The 21,696-nt window shown below is 41.6% G+C and overlaps 1 protein-coding gene across 3 annotated transcripts; it reads right to left on the bottom strand.

The window, feature by feature from the left end:
• Positions 1-1,149: 1,149 nt before the first annotated feature.
• Positions 1,150-19,410, bottom strand: tmem255a (transmembrane protein 255A). 3 transcript variants are annotated; one of them, XM_042340683.1, is made up of 9 exons: positions 19,350-19,410; positions 17,669-17,811; positions 15,386-15,448; positions 11,983-12,072; positions 11,633-11,713; positions 7,447-7,535; positions 4,112-4,271; positions 3,589-3,735; positions 1,150-3,033 (listed from the first exon to the last, which is right to left on the bottom strand). In XM_042340683.1, exons 1-9 carry the CDS (start codon positions 19,369-19,371, stop codon positions 2,881-2,883), a joined length of 948 nt encoding a protein of 315 aa, XP_042196617.1. In that variant the 5' UTR covers positions 19,372-19,410; the 3' UTR covers positions 1,150-2,880. The 3 variants fall into 3 exon arrangements, with proteins under 3 accessions (XP_042196617.1, XP_042196616.1, XP_042196618.1); XM_042340682.1 differs by lacking the exon at positions 19,350-19,410 and adding an exon at positions 18,790-18,936; XM_042340684.1 differs by lacking the exons at positions 11,983-12,072; positions 19,350-19,410 and adding an exon at positions 18,790-18,936.
• Between the last annotated feature and the right edge of the window lie 2,286 nt (positions 19,411-21,696).

Genomic DNA, 21,696 nt, shown 5'->3' on the forward strand with positions numbered 1-21,696 from the left:
GTGTGTGTGTGTGTGTGTGTGAAGGAGAAATGGGGTAGGGGGGCGGGGGAGGATCATCACAGATAAACCAAACCTGAAATCCAAACACGCCCTTCTTAGCAGAGGATTTCCAACATAATATAATACAGGATGCCCACTATAATAAGGGATATCCTCCATAAAGGAATTTGCAATGCAAACAACAACAACTTGCATTTATGTAGTGCCCTACACGCGGAGCAGGGTCTCAGAGCGCTTAGGCTTACACGGAAACTGTGCTAAAGAATGTGTGGTGACCGTACCTTTGGTCTCCCTCCCACCTCTCTGCCTTCCCTCACCCCTACACCACCCCTCCCCCGTGCTCGGGCCCCGACAGCTGACTGTTCAGCGCTTTGGGACGTCCTCCCGACGTGAAAGGCGCTCCATACATGTAATTTTGTTGTTGTTGGTGGTGGTGTTTTTGAGGCCTGGCCCTTGATTCAATTTCTTTTGGACCTATTCAACACCGGGTTTACTGATTACCAGAACGATGCAATTCGAAACCTGCTGTTCAAGCAGGATCTAATTTCACCTGCAAACAAATTGTGCTAGCTCTTATGCAATTTACTTTGCACAGATGTGAAACAATCTCACCCATTTCTATCAGCACCTCCCAGCTACATGTTAGAATGACCTGCTTTAAAAAAAATTAAGGATACAGCTAAATTAGAAAATAACACATGCTTCATTTTCAGAAGTTTCATTTCTGTATCACTTGTAAAGTAGTACTGCGAGACAATCATTGAACTGTCTGGGGTACTTGGTGCTACGATATGCAATCCCTTATTGTTCCAACAATCCATTGACCAGGCCGATAAAGATGCCAGGAAATTGCTCGAATTGAATTTCAGAACATCTTTAATAATCCTTGCACTTGCATTTAATCCTTGTATTTTTGTATTTTGTACAGCACCTTATCACGTCTTTCTCACTGGTGTCTGAGGCTTGTGTTTTCCAGTCGATAATGGTTTGCCCATGTGACTTTGCCCCACGTTCCTTGCTCCTAACCTAACGAGACGTGAGGCGGGCTCACAAAGAGAAAAGGTGGAACCCCAAAACAAAAGCAATGAAGCAAAAAGGAAACATTTGTAATAAATTGATATCATTATTATTTTATTTTGGATTTAGACTGACTCACTTTCTCTTCTCAAAAAATAACAAAGGAGCCTTCCACCTTATAAACTTCTGAAATGAATCCAGCCAACGCACGGAATTCGGGCACCATCTATATCTACTCCTCTCAATGATGTTTTCTCACTGAGTCTGTTGTGTTCAAATGTTACTCTTACTGATTGCCACTGAAGCATTTACTGTGGAAATGGTCTCTCCCTCTTTGAGGCCTCGCTGATAGATATTTAAACCACTCAGTTATTCTGCAATTAATTGATTAATTAATTAATTAATCGATCAATCTTTTGGTTGCTAAATAGCCTTTCACAGCCTTCAAAAACATCTGCATTTCTAAAATACATCTGGAAAAATAACTAATTTCTAAATATTTATGCTGGTTATGAAACTATATTTGGGTAAATACTGTATAAAGAATGATATTCACAATATTCATGCATATATATTTACACACAAAAATGTACACTTGTCACATTCTACCACTGCGGTCCTTTGCTTTTTCAGATGGTTAGTACATGAAACCGCTGCCCTGTTAGCTAAAGCAGCATACTAATCTCTAACCAGAAGGCTGTGAGTTTGAGTCCCATAATTATCCATCAGTTAAACAGTCTTATAGAGTTCCATGTGAACAGTAGTATCTTCAGCCCATGTAGCAGGGATTTGGGCCGGGCTACAATTTTTGTCTTCTCCCAGTTGGATCAAGCCCCATTCCAAGCTGGCAGTGAAGCAATATTGACGATGCTTTGCAGAAATGTATATACTATATTGCGTAACTTCCATTACTGAAGGAGGAGGTAAGAATCAGAATAATCAGAATTATCATCTTCCCTGTAATTATGCCTTGCGATGTAAGTGGCTTCATCTTCAGAAGATAGTCAAGCCTGGCTCTAACAGCGCACCTCTTCCCAGATCTCCTGTGTACTCAATGTCTTTGGTCAGCTTGTGTTGCCAAACCTCTCTAGGTTTACTTACGGTTTCAGAATTTGGTCTCGTAACACATCCATTATTTTGTGACTAATGGAAAGTTATTCCAATTAGTATTCCCTCTCAATTTCTCAAATGCAATCTTTCCTACGAGCTGGTATCCCAGAAATAACTTGCTCCCCGTCAAAGCAGCTCCATAAATAACATTGAGGTGTTGGAATAATGAGGAGAGACTTCCATTTCTGAACCTTCAATTGGCTTCTGCCCTCCGATAGACCAAACTGTGATTTGCAACCCCACAACACAACAAGAGCGCACCAGCCCGTGAGGAGGTAAACAGGCTGATAATTATTCGTAAAAATTGGATTAACACTTTTTTTTCCATTAAGAGTGACACTGAAACAGTAACCTAGATATTTATGAAAATTCAATCGGCAAAAAAAAAAATCCCAGAGGATATTATGATATAAGACAAACTAAAAATAAGATTACTCGTTTCAAATTATGTATTTGGAATCTTAGCCATTCCATATTTTAATTTTTTTTAAATTTTGAAACCTGGCCCGGTGTAAAAATCGCTTATGATCTAGCAGAGAATTAGCACACCATGTTCTAACAGCTAAAGACTAACATGCCCGTAACAATCCACAGCGGAATAATATTCTCATGTTTCCCTGTACAAAGTGAATCACAGTGAATGAGCGATATGCACAAGGAAAGGTTGCAAAATGGTCCATATGCACAGTGTTCTCACTCGAGAGGTTCTTCGAAAAGACCGGGGTCTGCACCTGCAGTGAGAATAAGGCGAGCTTAAGGAGTGTAGGGTGGTGGCTTCTCATCTGGTGGATAGTACGTAGGGGAGTAACGGGGAGGAGCATTGGTTGGCCACATGTAACTTGAAGCAGACTGTGAGATAGACTGGGACTCGTCAGATGGGGTGGAGTCTGGGTACAAACCGGGATGCTGGTGTGGAAGAGAAAATTGCAAATGTTATTGTACAGTCAATTCACTTTATAGTAAATTCTGTGAAGCGCTTTGGGACGTCGTGAAGACGTGAAAAGCGCTATATCAAATGCAATTATTATTATTATTACTGTTAAGGACTTGCAAACAAAATTAGTGCAATTCTGTCTGTATGTTGACCTTTCCATTCAGCTAACTCAAGCTTGTTGCCCACTCCCCCTCCCCCCGCTGCAATCTTGTTGCCACCGGTGGCAAATGCCAACAGGTAACCTTTTGTTTAATTTTTTCTATTGATTTTTCTCTTCCCACCCCTCGCTCAGATCAGCTAACGCAGCACGACTACGTATCAGACCTCTAGTCGTCTTGTTCTGTTCCGTACAACTCAAGACCGCAGATTTAAAAAGAACATGCAATTAGCGAACATTATCGAAAGAAATAAATCATTGTCACAGATGCAGTGCAAGAAGAAAATATACTACTAAATATACAACAACAACTTGCATTTATATAGAGCCCCCTCAATGAACTTTCTGATGGATAACTGAGGTACAGTACCTGAATATCATATGGGCTGTAGGGTGGCAGGTGGGGAGATCCAGGATAAAATTCTGTATAGGCCAACACCTGATGTCCAGGTTCATACATTATAGGAGGAGGTGGGGGCTCAGGTGCACATATAATTGGAGGAGTAACAGGTATCTGCTGGAGTAACATCAGAGAACAGTATGTCAAACCATTTTGTTGCACAGGTCTAACACTTAGCTGTGATATCATCACCAAACCTGTCTACAAAATCTGTTTGGTTTGAGAGGTAAATTGCTCTGATACTTTAGCTCAATCTCAGATATAAACCAAATTACAGCTATCACCAGATCAGCTTTATATTGCAACATCACAAAACTAAGTCACTGTAACTGCACAGTTTATGGTTACAAAACACTGAGAAGTTTAATGTTACTTGTCCAATAAGGAATAAGTTATCTGTTAGTACTTTGGCTCATGGGGCTGTTCAAAAGAAAAAGAATGTGAACTGATATCAAAGCAGTTTGCATAAAAAGAACACAAGGAAGTTTAATACCATATCTTTAAAGGCTCCGAGGACTGCTGCTGTGATGATTCCCAGAAACAAACCCACGATATTCAGGATGGTTGAAGACCACAGTAGATGGTACAGTTGAATGACCTCCTGGCAACTTCCAACATCATTATATTCATAATAACCACCTAAGATTTCACGACTGCATTGAAAGAAGAACGACAAGATGAGAAAACCTTTATGCAATGCCAACAACAACAACAACAATTTGCACTTATACAGTTGCTTTCACACTAGAAAAACATCTCAAAGCACTTTACAAAGTCTGAGCAGGAGTCCTGTAGCTCCGAGATACCTGGGTTCAATTCCAGGCAGAGGGCGAAACCTTGGGCAAGTTTCCTTACTCCACACAGAGCCTAATAATAATCCCTCCAAAACAAAGCAATAATAAATTGGTATTTTCAATCCACAACTGTTTGTGCGCAATTGGCTGCTGCGTTTCGCCCACAAATATACGGTCAATTCACTTTACAGTCTATTCTGTGAAGCGCTTTGAGACGTTGAGAAGACATGAAAAGCGCTATATCAAATGCAAGGATTATTATTATTATATATTATAAGTTGGAGAGGTGAGGGTGGGGGAAATGATGGCCAAAGACAGAGTTAAAGAGATAGGTTTTGAGAAGCTCTTTTCACCCTTAAACAGTGACAGATTTCTCTGTTAGTCCTGTCCATTCCTTCCTATCATTGACCAGCGAACCAAATGAATGGTCTGTGTGAAATACTCCCAACACATGTCCAATCAGTGAGATTGATTTGGAGAGACAGCGAGGGCGAGACAAGATTGTTACCTGGTTGGGAGTTAAGTGATCCCATGTTCACTTATGCTCTGCACAGTAGCCCATCGTTTTCGCATGAACTGTACATTATTCATCCTTAACCATTTCCTTTCAGTGCCGTAAACATCTCCTTGATGCAAAAGCAGCTCACATAAACCATCATGTTCTCCGTAGAGCATTTGATCATCTCTATCTGCAATAATCCATAAAACCTTTGATCTCATTATTGTCTTCAGTGAGCGAAGAGGACCCTTTGTCGCCAGGTTAAGTAATTGCCAGAATAATGGCGTCTGGATGCTAAATACAACATGTTCATTTCCTACAAACAAAGAGAGCCTAATGGATATCTGTAGATTAATTGAAAGCCAGCAACCCACTTTAGGGTTTTCAACGACAGTACAACCCATGAGAATTATGTTCAAGTGATTTTTGTTTATTATGCAAAGCCCAGGTATTGGCTGACTGCCTTAAATTTAATCAGGATGTGGAGAAAGAACATTGTCTGGGATTCCTGTATATTTGCTGTTAGTCCCGATACTATGGGCAGGGCAAGGCATTAACCACTGAGTGAAAGAGAGAGAGAGAGATGCAGCTTCCCTGCTCTTATTGTTTATGTAACTAATATATTGATTTGTTAGACCGTTAGCTGTATACTCTGCTGACAGTAGAGGTCTAATAATCTTGAATTACCAATGGGATTTAAGAAAAATTGGGAAATCGACAAAATTAGAGGCCTTTTCCATGCCCTCTCCCCATGCACGTGAAACCATCAGTGAGTATATGATAGCCTGGAATCTTTCTCCTGATTGTCCTGACTTGTATTCCCCAATCGAAATTTACGTCCAAATTCAGATTAATTAGCTACTCGTTATTTACAGGAAGTTGCTGTTCCTATACAACTTTCGCTTCTAATCAATTATGTTTTGGGATGTGCTTTGAAATGCTTATTTTTGCTGCAAGGTGCAATAGTATCATTATTACAGTTCAACTCAGTCCCCTGGCTAAACAGCTGATCGGATATATTTTATGCTGGGTGGTTTTACTGACCCCATCAAATCCTTTGAGAGTCAATCAAATTTGCACAACCTAGAAATAATTATCTGGTGAGAATTGTGAATCGTCTTTTACAGGGGTTGAAGATGGGGAGCAAATCCCGGGCCTCAAATTGATGCAGTAAAGATACTCCTTTATTTCGGACTTTTCATGACCATTTTAGCAATGGTTAGATTGAGATTCTTTCACAAAGGAGCTCCTTAGAGATTTAAACTGTAACCTCAATCGTTTTACATAATTTGTTTTGACAAATCAGTCATGATTGGTGGTTGCTGTTACGTTTAGCTGTTCTGGATAATTGCACACGGGCTTGGGCTTCTTGTTCTCCATTGTCACCCATTCCGGGAAACACTTTAATCTCTGTACCTGTTTCAACAAAAAAAGCCTCCTGTCGTCTTCATGTTTAAGAGTTTATTCTGAGCAACTCTGAGCTGTTTACTTTACCCACACATTGACATCACTCTGTTAACCATTGGGGGATACATCTCTTGGGTCTTTTCCAAGGAAGGAAGAGGATTCGCGTCCCAAATATTTATTGTTGCCTGAGATTTAATATCATTACATCACATTATGTAATTCCGTTTGATTTCCTCTAGCTTTGACGATTGACACAAGGACCCTCAAATAATTCATGATGTTTTTTGTCTCCCACTCCTTCAGCTAAATGTAAGTGGCTGCTTCTCCCACTTTAACTATTCTCCTCCCTCACCCCCTACCTTAGCTTAGTCAACACCATCAATAAGGAATTTATTGCAGGAAACTTGCAAAGCAGCTCCTTCTAGTGGCTCATCAACAACATGTCAAGTTTATACGGTATAAGTCTTGAGATCCACTCCACCACCTTTATCCTCTTAGCTCGATAATACTTAACAGGGGTGCAGGTTAATTAAAAAAAGTGGAGATAATGAGTTTCGTAACATAGATGTTTTGTAACTTAGATGTCTTCCTTAGTGCAAAGTGATTGGTACAATGAAACGTTTAAAATAATAGTCTTTGCATTATAATAACCTTTGCCCTGACATATCACCAAAATGTCTCAAAGACCTTCACAGGATTTAATGTAAGGTGCAATGACTGTGGATTCATAAGTGAACATGGCAGCCAATTTGTGTACAGCAATGTCCCACAATCAGCCATTAATTAAACAACCAATTTTATCTGGGACACTGTTGGCCAGGACACTGGGAGAAACTCTTTTGTCTCTTTGAATAGCACCATAGATTATTTTACATCAGGTAGATGGGAGCTCGGTTTAACATCTTATCCAAAGGACGACACCTCCATGAATCCAACAAAAACCCCCAGCAGTGCAATGGAATGTCAGCCCAGTCAACAATCCCAAAGTCCCAATGAGGGGTTTGGACCCGCAAACCTTTTGACTCGGAGGCGAGAATGTTACCAACTAATCGAAGTTGACACCAAAAGATAAAAGATAACAAAGCACAAAGTTCACTGCATCTACCAGAGATTTACAGTGAAGCTCACCTGTCGCAGTTATAAAGATCACAACAGTAGCAGGTATCACTCTTGATTTTCATGATGCACGGACCACGCATCTGACTCTGGCAAGTCACCTGTGTACAGAACAAATCTCTGAGAAATGTCCAATCTTCAAACACTGTGAAATAGAATAGTTCCCTTTTCCTACCCTGAAAGATTCAGTTACTGCATTTGAATTTGTCTTCTGTTAGTCAGTTAGCGTTAAGATAAAAATGTGCATATTTAAGATGCCTTATCACACAGAAATATCTCAAAGCAATTTTGTCAATAGTGTCTGTCACCAAACTCAACTAATCTAGCTTGAGAATTTTTCTGTTACTAAACATAGCATCCATTTACACCAGCACAGTCCCACAAAAAACAGCCGTGAAGCTATGGTGGAACAGGTTATTGATACGATACCCATTGTCCCAATTAACAAGTGATGAACTTGGATATGGAGCCTAACTCCAGTGTTAAGTCGTCATCTCCAGGTGAGCAGAAAGGGGGAGAGTTGTGGAAGGAAAGCAAGTGAAATTCACAATGCATCATGGATTTCTCTAGTTCTCTAATTCTGTACACAGAAGTGCAAAATAGAGAAACGCATATTGCAGGCAGACTCTTTAGTATTACCGGAAGTTATTGGCTGGTGTTTTTCTAACAATCATAATAATACTTTTGACATAGAGCCTTATCACGTCTTCGAGACGTCTCAAAGCGCTTCACAGAATATGCTGTAAAGTGAATTGACTGTATATTTTGTGGATATATCACATAGAAATGTGCAAGAAAAATTGAGCTGAAGGAGCAGTTGAGATGACGATGAACGTCTGCAAATTGCAAAAAAAAAAGATTTATTTGAGGCTAAATTTAGATCATCAAAATAGTGTTTTACAAACTATCACTTTTCTTTGTTTTGTGCGAACTTGGCTCAGAGTTGAGCATCTAATAATAATAATCCTTGCATTTGATATAGCGCTTTTCACGTCGGGAGGACGTCCCAAAGCGCTTCACAGAATATACTGTAAAGTGAATTGACTGTATATTTGTGGGCGAACGCGGCAGCCAATTGCGCACAGCAATGTCCCACAAACAGTCGTAGATTGAAAATGACCAATTTATTATTGTTTTTGTTTTTTGGAGGGATTATTATTAGGCTCTGTGTGGAGTAAGGAAACTTGCCCAAGGTTTCGCCCTGCCTGGAATTGAACCCAGGTGTCTTGCTTGCAAAGCAAGTGCTCTAACCACTGAGCCACAGGACTCCACGTCTGGTGAGTATGTAATTTTAAGTACAACATTGGACCCAATTGTGAAGAATGTTAAGATGGATGAGATGATAAATATATCGACTATAAGTATAAAAGCTATTTAATAAAATTAATCGATGCATAAAACTAAAGTATTTGATAGAATATATAATGTTCTAAGAATGCCATTGAAATCCATGGTGTATTGGCCTAATTACAGATTCTCCAAGGGAAGGAGATAGAGTAATGGATATGAAATGTGTTAGGTGCCCATTCGAAGTTCAATCTGGTTTCTTCCTAAGCAATACTGCGATGCAAGAGCCATCTCTGCAACAAGATTTGTTCCATTTGTAGATTGTACTATGTCACTCTAACTCCTCCTCCCTTCCACACCGAGCACTTAAACGCTTGTGAGCGCAAGCTCCATTGGGTTATGTTACCATCCGAGATCAATTTTAGTATTACTTCGGATGTCTCTTCTGCAAAATCCAATGGATCCAGTCAAGGATACATGATGCACATTATAATATTAATGTCTCAGTGGTTAAAGCACTCGGCTCGGCAAGTGAGTGACCTGGGTTCAATTCCCGGCAGGGCGAAACCTTGGGCAAGTTTCCTTACTCCACACGCCTAATAATAATCCCTCAAGAAAAAAAAACAATAACAGTTTGGTTACTCAATCCATGACTGTTTGTGGGACACTGCTGTGCACAATTGGCTGCCACATTTCGCCCACAAATATACAGTCAATTCACTTTACAGTATATTCTGTGAAGCGTTTGAAACATCTAGAAGATGTGAAAAACTCTATATCAAATGCAAGGATTATTATTATCATTATTATTATTGTTATTCTAACGTGGGAATTTTCACTTTAACACCTTTGGGATTCCAGGAGAAATTTTACTGAGGTTTTTGTTTTCTGGAGTTTTTACTATGGTTTCCACAGAACATTAAGTTTGTCAGTGAGAGCCAGCAGCGGTGAGAAATATGCAGGGTCCTTGTAGTGTTTGATATTAACTTTACATTGTATAACATTAATTTTCACCCGCACAAACACAATAAAAGGTTGAAGGAAATAAAATAGAATTTACATTTAAGTATCTTGAATAGAACTAAAAAGATGTAGATTTCATACAGCAGTGTTTGAATCATGAAATGAACAGAAAGAAGGTACTACTCTGTATTCTTTAAACATTTCTCACCTGCACTACTAATTTCATCCACAAAACATACAGTAAATTCACTTTACAGTATATTCTTTGAAGTGCTTTGAAACGACTAGAAGACGTGATAAGGCACTGTATCAAATGCAAAAATTATTATTATCATTATTGTACTCTTGTGTTAATGTCCTAAATGAGAAATTAAACAAATATTCAGCTAAGATTTCATAACACTGTACACCTATCTGTAAGACCACACTCACTGTACGCTGAGGGGAAAGCTATCAAGTGGCCAGAGTACAGAGGGCTTCGCGCAAACCAAAGAATTGCAGCCAACCAACACCTTCTGCGTTCTTCAGAGAATGAGCAGCAGCAGAGAAAATTGAAAAGAGTCACAAAAAGAAATTGCTGTTTGGTCAACTCTTTGCAAAGGACCCGTGCAGTTTCGCACAGCCGATCCATTTAATCTGCCAAGCAAAGCATAGAGGAAAAACAACCCAGAGGAAGAAAAAAAAATCACTGAAATTCTTCCCTGCTCCACAATGTTAACTGAGTGAACACTCCAGTATATCGGAAAAGAGAAGATTGAGAGGTGGCATGATTACTATCTTTAAGATTCTAAAGGGGCAAGTCAATATAGATCATGACAGGCTGTTTCAACTTGTCCTGAATAGTAAAACCAGAGGACACGGCCTGCGATTGAAGGAGGGTAAATTCAGAATGAATCTACGCAAACACTATTTCATTAAGTGGATAAGTGAACAGGCTCCCTAGGGAGAGGGTTGAAGCAGGAAGTGTTGATTCTTTCAAACACGGATTAGATAATTTTCTTTTAGGAAATAACATTATGGGATATAGTACATAGGTAGTTTGGGACATATGCGCATGTGACTGCCAGGAAGGTAGAAAGCGAACTAGATGGACCTTGGTCTTTTTTCGTCTAGCATTACTTATGTTCTTATGAATTTAATTTTGTAATATATATTATTCACCCCTTCTCTGGCTCCATTCCACACATGACTTTCTCAGGGGTCCCAATGGGGCTGAGGCAATCACATTGTGCGAACTATTTGTTCTATATCTGTGCTTATCTCAATCACCCTTAATCGGTTTGTAACCAGATATTTATCTTACTTCCTATTAAAAACAAATGGCATTACAGAGCATTTGTTTCAGTATAAATTTTAAATGTGTAATATTGTTAGGTGGCAGTTTGAGCACAGATACAAAATCCCCACTGTTCCAGTCTTTTAACGATCTGCGGTACTGGGTTGCTGTAACCAAAGTGTTTAAGTGCAACTTTCAGAAAAGAGCCACTGAGATTGTTAACTGGATTCGCATATTGTTATACCAACATTGGCATTTTGCCCACAAAATACACAGTCAATCCACTCTACAGTATATTCTGTGAAGCGATTTGAGACATCTCAATGACGTGATAAGGCACTTCATCAAATGCAAGGATTATTATATATAACATGTTGTATGCCCACTGTTAGTAACAGTTTCAGTAGTGAGAGGATGTGATTGCCTTTTGTAGAGAGAGAGGGTCCAAATCAACAAGTGATCCTACCTGAGTCACTCTGACATCTCCAGCATTGAGTCATAGAGCATCGCTCAGAGTCTGCATACATGTCTCCCGCCTACTCTCAGGTGGATGGTGTGGTGTGTAAAGGATCAAACATTCGTCAACCATGTAACAGGCATGAATTTAACACCATTGATCTGCTCAGAAATGCCTACAAGCAAAAGACATATTGCCAGTTCTGGCAAACATACCTCTGTATTATAACCATCCAAAGGGTATGAGGTGCCACTGGAATAATACTGGCACCTGCCTGCATTGAGAGGTCGGATATCCTGGAGAAAGGTCACAAAATGTTATTTTAAATTGCAAGTCAGGCTTACTCTGGGCTTTAATAATCAGGTGGATACGTTGTAAGTGCACTTACTTTGAGGGGTGAAATTGCTACCTCTATGAAGTTAGAGTGGAATATTTAATGGTCGATTTCCTAATAAGCATCCTCCGTACCAGCAGCAGTTAAGAGCTAATTTGTGGATGTAGGTTCATGAAGTTAATGACGCATCTCTTTGACGAATCAACATTAGTGCACAGGGGTCATACTCACAATATGTCTGGCAGCGAATACACCATCAACAATGGCACAACAGAAAGACGCCACTACACCAAAACTGATGAACACGATTGATGCCACCAGCTAAAGACACAAAATGTTAGTTCAGTGCAAAAATTCAGACTCAACGTTCAGCGAGTGTTTCAATGTCAGACGACAAAAGAAACTGGCTCTGCTTTGCATCAATGAGATGCATATGAAGAGCACTGTTCAATTTAATTCAGATTAGGTGGTTGGAAGAACCCAAGTGACCACTGAGAAATCAGAGCAAATGCATGAACAAAGCACCATTTTGACAACAGTGGCAGGATGCTGTTAGACACTGCTTGCAACTCACTGGAGACGTGAACAAAGTCAACATTTAGGTCAATGAGGTGCAGTCATACGTTTTTCCCCTTAGCCTTCACTGCTTACTGTCACTAATGAAGTAGACTTACAAATGTATATTGGAATGCCTGCAAATATCTATCCTTTTCTCAATAATTATACGATATCTGACAACAATATTGTAACCTTTGTGGCACAGATTTTACTTTAACTAGGCATGGGTTACCAGATGATTACTTTAAGAAGTATAACCCAAGCAGCTCCTAGCAAATAATAATAATAATTGCATTTGATGTAGCACCTTATCAGGTCGTTGATAAGTCTCAAGGTGCTTCCACGGGATACAACATTAGCAAGTGATGCTATCGTGGAGTCCTGTAGCTCAATGGTTAGAGCACTCGCTTTGCAAGCGAGAGACCTGAGTTCAATTCCAGGCAGGGCGAAACCTTGGGCAAGTTTCCTTACTCCACACGCCTAATAATAATCCCTCCAAAACCAAAACAATAATTAAATTGGTCATTTTCAATCTACGACTGTTTGTGGGACATTGCTGTGCGCAATTGGCTGCCGCGTTCGCCCACAAATATACAGTCAATTCACTTTACAGTGTGTTCTGTGAAGCGCTTTGGGACGTCCTCCTGACGTGAAAAGCGCTATATCAAATGCAAGGATTATTATTATTATTATTATCTGAGTCACTCTGACATCTCCAGCATTGCATTGTAGAGCATCGCTTAGAGTCAGGGTACAAGGATCAAATGGGAGTGGATTGACTGTGTATTTTGTAGTTAGAGCATCATTGGAGGAGGCTTGGGAGGCTTGCCCAGCCACCGAGTCAGGGAATGATGACACCAAACAAATGCCCCCAAATAAATGAATTGCTGAAAGCTGCAAACAATACCTTTAAAAAACTGAAATGCAGTAAAACAAACAAATGTATACTCTAGTCTCAAATATTCAAAAAAGCAAATATAACTCACTTGAAAATATATCAATACCGCAAATTATACAGCAATCCTGGGAAGACTACAATGATATGTAAAAGGGATTTCTGCACTTCTTAGGACAGTGATTCATATTGCTAGAAGATTGCTGGAAGAACATTATCCTTTCTCAGGGTAGTATGCCAAGCACGAGGAGTAAGCTAGCAAAATCAGCATTCACTCCACCAGGACCTGGGTTATAAGCCCATTTCCCATATGTAATACCAATTCAGCCTGGGCTGGCTGTATTGCTGTAGCCTGTGAACACAGCCATCATGTACATTAGTCATTAATATGAGAAGTTGGTGTAAGATCACACCTTGCATAACAAGCATGTTCAAAACAGAAAATATTCAACCTGAACAGTGGAGGGGTGGGGGGAATAAGTGCAAAGAAAATCCACATAACCTTCAATGTGATTTGAGTGCCAATCTGTCTTGCACTGTCCTGGTGAAAAGTCCCCGATAAAACCCATGTTTCATTGAATGATTGGCATGTTCATTTTAACAGACGTGACATTAACCAATGTTTCAAACCATCTTTACATCCCAAACACAGCCCCTCGCGTGTGTTCCGAAGAAGCCCTCACTTCAGAGCAGGATTTACTGAGGGTTAAAATTAGCTTCGCGAAAATAAACGTGAATCTATTGAGATTGCTCTAGCTAATCTATGTCATTATTAATTGACCTTCAAGCAAAGCACGCTGTACAGTGGTCATATCCTAATTGTCAACTGTTGCCAGATCTCCAGAGAGAGAGACAGAGATCTCATCTCCACTACCATGCTCAGCATCCAATAAACTACCAGTGCCCTCAGTCTTCATGCCTTAACTCTACATAAGTTGGTGTAAATTTCTGAGAGTAATTAGCTCCATTCACAGAGAGGCTCCCTGTGGGGAACAGACAGAAAGAAGAGTGTTTCATCAACCAGGTTGATACAACTCACCATTCTCTGTATTTGTCTGTGTGTGTGTGTGTGTGTGTGTGTGTGCGACAGTAATATAGAACCACTGATTGTTGGAACCAATTAACAATATTACAATTTAAATGATATGAGATCATAAAGACAAGGAAACAAAGATTGAGCAAACCCTAAATAAAATAAAACAGTCTTACCTTCACTCTCTCCCATCAGTCAGACTTTCCAAAACATTCCACAATTGAAACACATCCCCAAACCACTTTTTCCGTATTTTAGGTAAAAGTACGAATGCTGTTTGAAAGTGACTGCCGAGATGATATGTGGGACTGTTGTGCAAATCCCCGGTAACATAAAATGAAATAGAGCCCGATTTCTACTGCATCACCGACACAGGTAACACATTTGGGTTTAAATTGGACACTTCGATCATGGAAGCAACATGTGGAAGAGGACCTGACTGCCCTCGTGTCAGCATTGGTCTATAATTAGTGTGCATCTGAATAAGGGACAGAGGAAAATGAACTCACTAAACTCTGATGGGTGAATACGTTTATTTTATTCAAATAGCACCAGAGCACCACAGTGACAGTGTCACGCGTGTCCAGCAGATGCTGCGTTAAGTGCACGGAGTTTATTCAGCAGGACCAAGGCAAACACTGAGACACCCGCATGGCCATGGATTTCCTGCTGCGATGGCACAAATGGGAGACCCTGGATCATTAGCTCTCATGAGTTGTCTGTGCTACTGCTAAATATAGTACCTCCCATCTGCTGATAAGAGTCTGTACCTGCGGTTGCCATGAGCTGTTGAAAGTTCTGCAACCTGGACTGGCCCAGCCATCCAACTGATTGATATCCCCATGTTGTGCGAGGACAAATTGCGACACGAGAAGGCAAGGATAGGGAAGAAAAAAAAACAATCTTCCAATAGGGGAAACCATGGGAGATTAATTGATACCTTCTGCAGGGTTATTTTTTTTGGGGGGTTGAGCTAAAACATTGCAGTTCATTTCATGGCTCCACAAGTTACTGTAGTACTAAGTGCAGAACGCAAGGCATTAGGACTGATTACTATTTCTTGTCATACTTCCCTGCAATTCCCGTTCTTATGTATGTTGAACCATAACATCCAGGAACAACGGGATAGCAGTAAACCATCTACTTACCATCTGCTTTTTGTTTTCCAGTAGATTTGACCCAATAATTCCGAGAAATGATCCAAAACCAAGCTGAAAGGAACGAGCGGAAATAACAGCAGCTGATCACCAGTTCACGATTTTTTTATATAACAAAACTGTTACCAAATGTTCGTGGTTTTTCTTCACTCAGAATAATGGTGACAGGATCAACACACTCAGAAAGCTGACAGTTAACATCTCACACATCATAGAATCTTATAGCACAGAAGGATGACATTCGACACATCGTAATAATAATAATAATCCTTGCATTTGATATAGTGCCTTTCAAATCTCCTAGACGTCTTGAAGCGCTTCACAGAATATACTGTAAAGTGAATTGACTGTATATTTGTGGGCGAAACGCGGCAGCCAATTGCACACAGCAGCGTCCCACAAACAGTCGTGGATTGAAATGACCAATTTATTATTGCTTTTTTTTTGAGGGATTATTTAGTTCAATACAATTTATAGGTTTGCTGCATTACTAGTTACTGGTTTAATTCAATGCTTCTATCGTACCTATGCCATTCTTTGAAAGACCTACCAACTAGCCCCAGTCCCCCGTTCTTACCCCCTACACCTAGACCTGAAATTATTTTCCTTTTTAAGTACCTGTCAATTTTCCTTTTTGAAAGCCTGCAATAAACATGTAACATGCATTGAAGGCTTATTTCAATAAACATTGCAGGTTTATTGAAAGGACTTTTGCAAAACATTTTTTTTCCAAAAGCTGAACAAAATGATTTAGAAAATTTCCTTTTGCCACGACGTATAGCGACTTTGATAACCTGTGTTTAGAGTGGGATTTCTTCATCAAAGCGCATCTTGGGAGCAAGGATAACCCCCCCCCCCCCCAGCTACTTTGTGGTAACACAGATATCAATAAGAATACTATCACTAGGAATTCAATAAAGCACAGGAACAGGAGGAGGCCAATCAGCCCATCAAGCCTGTTCTACTGATTTATTGGATCAGGGCAAACCTTTTAATCCCATTTCCTCTCCTTTTTGCCATATCTTTTTTCCCAAATCAATCAATCAATCGTAATAATCCTTGCATTTGTCGAGACGTCTCAAAGCGCTTCACAGGATATGCTGTAAAGTGATTGACTGCATTTTGTAGATGAAATGTGGCAGCCAATTGCGCAGCCAATTGAGGGACCAATTTTATTTGGGGGGTTGCTGGCCAGTAGACTTTTCGTATAGTGCCATAGGATCTTTAGCATCCACAGCTTAGACAGGATCTTGATTTAACATCTCATCCGAAGGATGAAAATCAATCTATCTATCTGTCTGTCTGTCTATGTAGATCTACCAGAGGAATGTGAAATAGTGCTTATGCAAATGTTCATATAATGTTCAGTGTCTCCACTTGAACTGTAACAAAACACCCACAGTACCAATTGTAGGTCTTGTCCTTTCAAAATTGGGCACTTTGCCTGGAGAACACCAGAATGCATGTCTACAGGTCTGTGAGGGATGGTGGTGCTGATGGGAGCCATTAAAAGTTGGTACATTAAGAACACCGGAAAACAAAATATATATTGGATGCAATATAAAATATTAAGCACAACGTTTACACAATGGAATGCCCCAAAACACTAACTAAGCAAAAATACCATTACCTTACCAATCTATCTAGAAATGACCATACTTTAAAGGGCATATTTTATTCCTAACATAAAAAAGTAAAACATGTGTGTGTGTGTGTGTATGTGGGGGGTGGGTGGGGGCAATATAAGTGATGTCATTAGGTTTCCCGTGTGATTTTAATCATCTCATTGTGAAACTATGTCATGAAGATGATTTTCCTTTGAATTGTAAATTCTCTAAGTCTATACCCAGGTGTTTTATGTTACCTCTTCCCCAGACATCCTTCACAGCTTTACATTTATTTTGGTAAATGCAAAATACTCATCTTTTTTGACTCAAATAACAGGAACGACCAGCAGGTCCCCCTGGATCTGTGTCGGGGTAACATCTGGCCAGAGAAATAACAATCTCCAATGTTGAGATGTGGGGAGGCCACAGTGGCTTGTCGTGTGGTTGGGTCTAAAAGTCATGGGATCCCCTTGACTTCTTCCCTTTGGCAATGTCGATGGCCAAATAAAAAGAAGATCACAGCCAGGGGAAATGTGCTGGTTTTGTTGGGAAGCGTTAGAAAACAGGGTTAAAAATGAATGTTCCTCCCCTCCCTTCTGCTCCCTCCCCTCGGGTCCATGTACAAGTTGCCTTTGCTCATGCTTTGCCAGTGCAGTGCAGTACTCACAATGACCCCGGGATAATATCCTCCAACCGAAACGTTCAGGGTCCTGGTGGTTGCAACCAATCCCACAGCCAATATTAACACGGAGACGATCAGCAAAGCAATGCTCACGAAGAGAGAAACTCGCTTCCTTTTATTGAACAACCCTGTTACACCCAAACACACTCACACACACACACAGAGAGAGAGAGAGAGAGAGGAAGACATCACACATTAAATGCTCTCGGTCACCATCACTGCGTTTTGTCTGCCACCGAGGTCACCTGTAACATTAATAACCTGTTAAATATCTGATACGTTTGAATGGCTGTGGGGTCTGGGATTGTGGGTTGGTGGTGTGGGGGGGGGGGGGTGGTGGTGTGGGGGTGGTGGTGGTGTGGGGGGTGGTGGTGGTGTGGGGGGGGTGGTGGGTGGGGGTGGTGGTGGTGTGGGGGGTGGTGGTGGTGTGGGGGGGTGGTGGTGGGGGGGGTGGTGGTGGTGTGGGGGTGGTGGTGTGGGGGGGGGTGGTGGTGTGGGGGGGGTGGTGGTGGGGGGGGTGGTGGGGTGGGGGGGTGGTGGTGGTGTGGGGGGTGGTGGTGGTGTGGGGGGTGGTGCTGGTGTGTGGGGGGTGGTGCTGGTGTGGGGGGTGGTGGTGTGTGGGGGCTGGTGGTGGTGTGGGGTGGTGGTGGTGTGGGGGTGGTGGTGGTGGTGTGGGGGTGGTGGTGTGGGGTGGTGGTGGTGGTGTGTTGGTGTTGGGGTGGTGGTGGTGTGGGTGTTGGTGTGGTGGTGTGGGGGGGTGGTGTGTGGGGTGGTGTGGGGGGTGGTGTGGTGGTGTGGGGGGGTGTGGTGGTGTGGGGGGTGGTGGTAGTGTGGGGGGGTGATGGTGGTGGGGGGTGGTGGTGGTGTGGGGGTGGTGGTGGTGTGGGGGGGTGGGTGGTGGTGTGGGGGCTGGTGTGGTGGTGTGGGGGTTGGTGGTGGTGGTGTGTGTGTGGGGGTGGGGGGTGGAATTGGACAGTGCAATTAACGAGGAGGCAAACAATTCACTGTAAAAGCCCTCACACAGCGTCGGGCAAAAAAAAAACAAAAACAAAAGCAAACGATCGCTTTCACCTTTTGCAACACCGCGCACTCACACTGTAACTCACCCGCTGAGTCGTGCTGGGTCAACCCGTTGGCTTGCTGAGTCAGTGCCGGATGCATGCTGAACCAGACCAAGCCAACACCTCTCCCCCACAACGCTCAAGCCCCACCAGACACCCAGGGGTGGGGGTGACATCCACACGCCCGCCCTTACCCCCCCCCCCCCCCCCCCGCTTTTAACCCTTTCTGCGTGAAAGGAGCCGCAATCGATGGATGGACTTGGTTGGACCTGACTGGACCGGACTGTTGCGTCCAGGGTCAGATCGGATCGGCTTCCTGCTGTTTTCCCGACACGTCCATCACCGACAGCTGCAGGACCGCACTGCCGTCCCTGTGGCTCTGACAGTAGCGCATGCGTCAGGGTTACTCCTACCGCAAAATAGCGGATCGAGTCCTTGGGATCCTCCTGTCAGGACCCGGGATGGAGCGGGTTTGCACGGGGATAAATGATAGGACACGGCGCAAGGGGCAGGAATATTGATTACAACTGATGGGTATATATATATATATATATATACATATAATATATATATATATGGATTGCGCAACGCAATGCTCATCACACCGTTGCTCCTCGCAGAAGTCATTCATTTTCTTGGCAGTAATTGAATTTCTTTCTTTCCTTCTTTCTTTCCTTTCCTTTCTTTCTTTCTTTCCTTTCCCTTCTTTCTTTCCTTTCCCTTCTTTCTTTCTTTCTTTCTTTCCTTTCTTTCTTTCTTTCTTTCTTTCTTTCTTTCTTTCTTTCCTTTCCTTTTCTTTCTTTCTTTCTTTCTTCTTTCTTTCTTCTTTCTTTCTTTCTTTCCTTTCCTTCTTTCTTTCTTTCTTTCCTTTTCTTTCTTTCTTTCTTTTCTTTCTTTCCTTCTCTCTCTTTTGCTTTTTTTGCCTCTTCGATTCGCGGGTCCTCGACGTCGCTCGGTGGCAAAAATACCGACCGCGACGGCCTTGAGATTAACGTCTGAATCTCGCAACGAGTTACTTTTCTCAGTGGATGACACCGAAGCAAAACACATCGCCGGTTTCACTGTTGGACACTGTTCAGAATTACACTACACCAGAGAGGGGCACAGCGACGTTGGAGAGCGTAAGACTACGCCAAACGCCTGTTTCAAGGGTAGAAAGCGCACACAATTCCGTCTGCAAAACACACAGTCACTACACGTTACCGTAAACCCCGCGGTGATAAAAGCGCTGCAACGAAACGCAAGGGTTATCAGTAATAAAAGTTGTCTCGGTGCTGGAGAAATCGGGGCGTTTGGAGTTTTATTTCAGGCACTTTTATTAATTTTTTTAGCGTTTAGTCCCACATGGAAGAGGTCACAGTATTCAGGTGGACCTCGACGTTGGGATCCATATTCCCAACAGGGAGGAGACGGGTCTCGAAAGGAAATGTCAAGAGCAGATTGAGCTCGAACCCCAGCCCAGATGTTTCTAATCACCATTGGAAAACCGAACCAATCTCGGTACCCTTACCCTCCAAACCCCTCCTGCAACCCCTCCAAGCTCTGGAGCTGGGCAACGTGTCATTGGGTTGAAGTGCTTCGGGGTATTGCTGAATCGGATCCCATAGCTTTTACACAGGACACGTCTTTAAATGTGAAGAAGACACGCGGAGACCTCTGAGGCTAATCTTAGGATGTCTCTGGTTTCGGCTCCTGGAGGCTGGTTATGTATATATATATATATATATCAGTGAGCAGACGATGGCATTGGCTGATAATTTTACATCGTAACGTGAGACTTAGCAGCACCGTAACCTGTCACAGGCACAGGATTGCTCATCTGTCGGCATAACAAGGAAACGCCAGTCCACGTATCTCACGCGTGGAGTGAATGATAATAACCACTGCATTTGATACCTGACCGGATCGTTCAGACCTTTCAACCCACTTCACGGAATGTATTGTCAAAGCGGATTGACTGCGTGTCTTGTGGGCGAACGCAAATGAACGAAGTCAACAAAAGCAATACATTAATCCAAGCAGCTGCAATATCAAGACACAGCAAAGGAGCATATTACGGAATCATAACACCCTTTGAGCTTGGAATGCAATATACTGCTGATAACTTAAGCTTTCTTAACTTATAATTACTTTAAAACTTGCCAAGGTCACATTTGTGACGGCCGGATTCACACATTATCTTTATATATATATATATATATATATATATGAATGTATGTATATACATATGTGCATTAGAGCTTATATATGTCCATTAGTGTATTAATTAGATACATAGAGTACAGCTCCTTTTTTTTCGAACTTGTATAAAACGCAGAGATTTGTATGAACAAACGCTGTAATTGCTCTCAGTAGACCTGTTAATGTAATCCATCCCTTTACAAGACAAACAAGGTCTGAGGCGGTTTGCCTTGAACCTGTCCCTTTCTCGTGTTACCCTTAAAGAGCTGCTGTGCAGAGTGGATGTATGAGATATAATCAATCCCACAAATATATACATATATATATACACACACACACACACACATAAAACATATGTTGTGCGTTTTAGGGAAAGCCCAGAAGCACACGTTTTCAGCACATTTGCGCATCTGTAGCAGCACGAACAAAAAAACAAACAAAAAGCCAAACAATAAACATCTGCCACCATAACAATGAAGAAAAATCATCTCCCAGAGTCTAGACCTATATATAAGGGCGACAACTGTACGTTCTGATTATTGCAAAGCCCTCTTTGTGGGGGGAAAAAAAAGGTTCACTGGGATTAAATACTTCGGACTCATTTACTATTTTACATCTTGTGAAATGTTAAGTACTGTTAAGCCACAGTTTCAGTCGTTTGCATCAAAGGCACAAAAACAAGAACATACTTTTTTTTTGAATGACGGATTTGAGAATGACAAGTGCACGAAACATTTTTCAATCGCCCCAAATCGGATGGCTAATAAAATG

The sequence above is a fragment of the Callorhinchus milii genome, unplaced genomic scaffold (genome assembly GCF_018977255.1).
Source record: "Callorhinchus milii isolate IMCB2004 unplaced genomic scaffold, IMCB_Cmil_1.0 Scaffold15, whole genome shotgun sequence".
In the NCBI taxonomy this organism is placed as follows: Eukaryota; Metazoa; Chordata; class Chondrichthyes; order Chimaeriformes; family Callorhinchidae; genus Callorhinchus; species Callorhinchus milii.

Bases quoted from the DNA above. Each gene is read 5' to 3' on its own strand.
- tmem255a (XM_042340682.1), bottom strand. From the start codon at position 18,844: ATGCATCCGGCACTGACTCAGCAAGCCAACGGGTTGACCCAGCACGAC. The intron at 11,714-11,982 runs GTGAGTATGACC...ACCTTTCTCCAG, and splicing joins TATTCGCTGCCAGACATATT to GATATCCGACCTCTCAATGC. The intron at 3,736-4,111 runs GTATTAAACTTC...ATGTTACTCCAG, and splicing joins TCGGAGCCTTTAAAGATATG to CAGATACCTGTTACTCCTCC.